Below are 4,381 nucleotides of genomic sequence, written 5' to 3'. Positions count from 1 at the left end.
AGGTGTTCAATACACAGTAGGCAGACTGCTACGCCAGCTGAAGCTGGGGCTGTGTCGACAGAGTTGGCCAGCAGTTAATAAACTCACCCAGACGGTATGGCGGCAACCCACCCCTGGCAATATTTTAATATTTATTTATCTTTGCTTACCTATTTGTGTCCATATTTTTCAGGCCTCTGGGTTACATTCAGGCTGCTGAGGTCAACTGCACTGACGTCAACAGAGCGAGAACATCACTGTCAGAAAACACTGTAGCGAGAATCCTAGCTTGCAGACGTAATTGCAAATTCAGTACAAAGTTCATAAGTATTTTTCTTTTAATATAAGCAAACACGGTTGTTGAATTCAGAGAGAAAAGGCCACGATTTTGAGAAACGTGTGATGGTTTTCACTGCATACATTTTAATTTATGCACAAAGACCTTTTGACATTAACGCTGACAGGAGCCCACTACTCTTTCTCAACATGATAGACCTTGCTCCATTTTCATCAGAAAAGCAGTCCCCATCGTGATGTAGGAAGCTATGCAGGTGTGCACCCTGCTTTTCCTTACTTAGGCCTTTCTAGAGCAACAAAACAAAAGGCGCACACTGACACACAAAAGCATCCGCAGCAGCTGCCCTGCCTGACGTGCTGCTGATTTTCACGCTTTATCATCGAATCAGTGTCGCTGCTTTGAAGCTGTAGCCTGAACAAAGCGTACTCCTTAGTAGTCATAGCAGCTTATTTGGAAAGAATATTTTTAATAATAAAAAAAGTGATTAATAAAAAAAGTGTGTGCTTTGGGAAATACAGCCACAGATACAATGCATGGGAGACCTTCAACGTAAACACATTTCAGCGGAAACTCTGCCTGCCGCCCTCCTACATACCGAAGAGCCTGTGCACACTTAAACCACAAAAAAAGGATGCCACAGCACTGCCTTCACTGCTCAGTGGTAGATAGACTGAGAAGTTGCTATATTCATGCTAGGTAAGGCTCAATCTGAGTAACAGCAAGCAGATTTTTTTCCAAATAAAATAATCTGAACTACCTGGGGTGAACGTACCCACTGGCCCTGACCGTCCCACTGCAGAGAGAAGACAGCAGCTGCACAGCCTCCGTCTAAACTAGAAATGCCTGATTTAGAGTGTTGCTCCTGGTTAAGCTGTGGACGAGCAGGGGGAGCTCAGCAGGGTCTCTCATCCCTTGTAAGACTTTTCATTTCCTTGCTGCACGGCTTTGCTTTGGGGGAGAGAGAATGCCAGAACTGAGCCGATTTTTCCCTTTCTGTCGGTGGGGATAACCAGAAAAGGCTCAGGAAATTCTGGGACCGAAATAGCTGGATGAAATGCTGAGAAGAAAAGGGGGGAGTTTTAAAACAAAAAAAAACCCCAAAACAAACAAACAAAAAGAGCTTCTCTCTGCCCTCTCTTCCTCTGGTAACACCTCTCCTCCCCCCCCCCCCCCCCACCACCTTTTTTTTTCCCCCCCCCCCCCCGCCCCCCCATCACCAGTCACCACATCGGCTTCTCTTCAGTAATTAAATGAGTCTGGAGCTGACTTGGAAAGAAAGCCAGTGACTACGACACAGAGAAGTTTCTTATTAACTTGTGTGATGAAGTAGGAGCCTGTTCGGTCAGTTGGTGGCTTAACCTACTTTATTTTAATGAATTATCCACGAAGTGGGATACACAGAGGTGCCATGTCAACATAGTCTGAGATCATCACCGTCGTCATCAGACAAGCTTTGAAATTAGTTCTACGTGGCACTACTTTGTGTGGAGTCTAACAAAATGTGTATAAGCACCAGCCAAAATAAATGATCATCATCTCCCCTGCAGAGGCGTACCAGTACCTGCCTGATGCCGTGAGGAGTGCCAGCATGGCATGCCACCACATTGTATATGAACTAACTATAAGGAAAATTATAAACTGAGATTTTTTTTGTTTTATTATTCAGAAAAACACTGAAATAGGTGAACTGTGACATCTGCAGCTCAAATGATCTGGTTAAGAAATATATGATTTTTTTAACAATGGAAGAGCTTTGTAATCTGTTCAAGGGTGGATTTCTTCCATAAAAATTCATCATATAGAAATATTTTCTGTGAAATATTAATTAAAATTAACAGATTGTAAATATCAAAATTCAGATCATTACTGAGGCCCACGTAACATAATTACAGCATTGAGAACTGCTCTGAAAAATCAAAGGGTCTGACCCCTGGTGCTTTCAGCCAACTCCAGAAACTCTGAAACAGTTTAGTTTGCTAGCAGTTTTGTAACATTTCTTGTAGCAGTAAGATTTGCTTGACAAGACCCTTTGCCTGGAATACACTTTTTATGTCTGAGACAAGCCTGACATTTCCACTTCCTATTTAATTTTTAAGTAACTACTGCTTTAAAGTTCTGAGCCCAAGTTTTCTGCCCCAAGTAAACCAAATCTCTTCATTTTTTACTTTTATTTTCCACTTCTGCTTTTCTTTGCTGGTCAGATCATTTGGAGCTGAGCCCCAGCGGTACAACAGACTTCCTAACCCTACAGTTTCTACGTTTTCTGTACAATTGATCATAACTTCCTCTTATATGTCTGAATAAAGTAAACTTCATGGCTATGCATTAAAATCTAAAAATAGCGCCATGTCTGCTCTCTTGCAGCTAGAGCAGATCTCTGATTTCAGCACTGGAGAGGAGGAGGCATCTCGCACGGTTTCTGGATGGAGGAAGAAACTCGGTGACTAATATGCTGTAAGAAATAAGCATTTTCCCGAGAGGGAGCCTGGGTGGAATTTGACTCTGCGATATCACAAACCAGAAAAAAAAAAAAAAACCAAACAACTTCCTTTTCAAAGTCTCAGTGCTACTGTCATTCAGAGCACAGCTGAAGACAGTAATAGGGCAAGAGATTCTCCCTCCATCTTCCCCTCAAGCCTGCAGCTATTTGGGAGGGTGAGGGGGACGGGGGGACACTTCATAACAACAGTACACATTTCCTCATAAGGACCAGGTAGCAGCCTTTCAGCGAGCAAGTAGCATGGCACAGCTGCCCTAGGAAGCCCCAGAAAGGAAAGGGCCCTACAGCGAGGGCCATTAGCAGAGAGCACTAAATTACTTTTATATATATGTATTTTATGATATATATGCATAAATCATATATATACACATATATGTATAAATATATATACACACACATGTGTGTATATAATTGCAGCCAGAAAAACCTATTTACATCAGAAGGTGATCTCTGGTCCTGACACAACTGTGTCAGAAGAACTTGCAATAAGTATGCTTTACTCACCCTATGAAATATTTAAAAAAATAAAAGTCTATTTTAATTATGCATCTTGACATGTCCCCATCCTGTGCAATGGCTGAAGTACCTTTGACAGTGGGATTTTTTGTGGTTTTTTATAAGGATTCAAAATATGAATGTGCTGTTCGTTTGTGCAGTAGCTCACAAGACACCCTTTCCTACCGTAGGGAACGGGACGTGCATCGACAGCCACGCTCACATGTTCGTTTGACTGTTGTGTGTGGTAGTGGGACTTGAAAGTAAGACCTAGACCACCAGTCGTACCTTCCCAGAGTCTGTATCTCAGAGCTAATCCTACCGTTTCCCACCACAGCGCTCATCTCCCTCATGGCAGATTAAAACACAGAGCACACCTCAACCACCACATGATTTTTTAAACTTTAGTCCCTGATGAATTCATTTCCAATGAAGATTTTTTTTAAAAGTGAAAAAAATCTAATGAATAATGTTAAGAAGCAACACCAAACAGAAGCCTAGAACCAGTTCAATGTGTTCAACCAAAACTACTTGTTGACTGAGTCTGATTCTTCATATTCATAGGAAGTTTTATTAAGAGGAAATTCCAAGAAACAATTTTTTTTCTCAGTTCCTCTGACAAGATTAATTATATTCTGCTTCAACAACAGAAGATTTAAAAAAAAAAAAATCCCCATTAAACTACAAGCCACATGGAGTGCTCTTCTCTTCTTTTCCCAGCGTGTTAATCGAACACTTGAGCTTGTCGGTGACCCTGAGGAGGGGAGAACATTCCTTTCAACCTCGCTGCTGTGTTTTTCTGAATACACTAGCAGGCCTTTTCACCCAGCAGCAATCCAGGCAGAGCCGGCTGGTTCGGCGCAATCTGGAAGGCTGTTGTAATAACAGACTGAACAAAAAGCACAGGGAAGAACCGGACAGCTGTATAAAACTCACTCCAAACTCCGGTCCCCGCAGAAGCGCACCGGCCTTCAGCAATCAGCATGACCAGCCAGTCTCAGGGAATCCAGCAGCTTCTGCAGGCAGAAAAACGTGCCAAGGACAAACTGGAGGAAGCCAAAAAAAGTGAGTAGCTGGTCTGGTTTTACTGAACTCTTCTACTGTAAGCT

General features: G+C 42.4%; 1 protein-coding gene across 1 annotated transcript in view; it reads left to right on the top strand.

Annotated features, from left to right (window-relative positions):
• Window positions 1–4,255: 4,255 nt before the first annotated feature.
• The window catches only part of ATP6V1G3 (ATPase, H+ transporting, lysosomal 13kDa, V1 subunit G3), an 11,779-nt gene continuing 11,653 nt past the window's right edge, over window positions 4,256–4,381 (top strand). Inside the window, exon 1 of the mRNA XM_009326165.1 lies at window positions 4,256–4,337. Within this exon, the coding sequence (XP_009324440.1) occupies window positions 4,256–4,337 (82 nt within the window). The remainder of the gene's footprint in view (window positions 4,338–4,381) is intronic.

Source organism: Pygoscelis adeliae, unplaced genomic scaffold (genome assembly GCF_000699105.1).
Source record: "Pygoscelis adeliae isolate BGI_AS28 unplaced genomic scaffold, ASM69910v1 Scaffold256, whole genome shotgun sequence".
Taxonomy (NCBI): Eukaryota; Metazoa; Chordata; class Aves; order Sphenisciformes; family Spheniscidae; genus Pygoscelis; species Pygoscelis adeliae.
The sequence above is the reverse complement of the archived record's forward strand: the minus strand, read 5'-3'. Positions and strand labels throughout refer to the sequence as shown.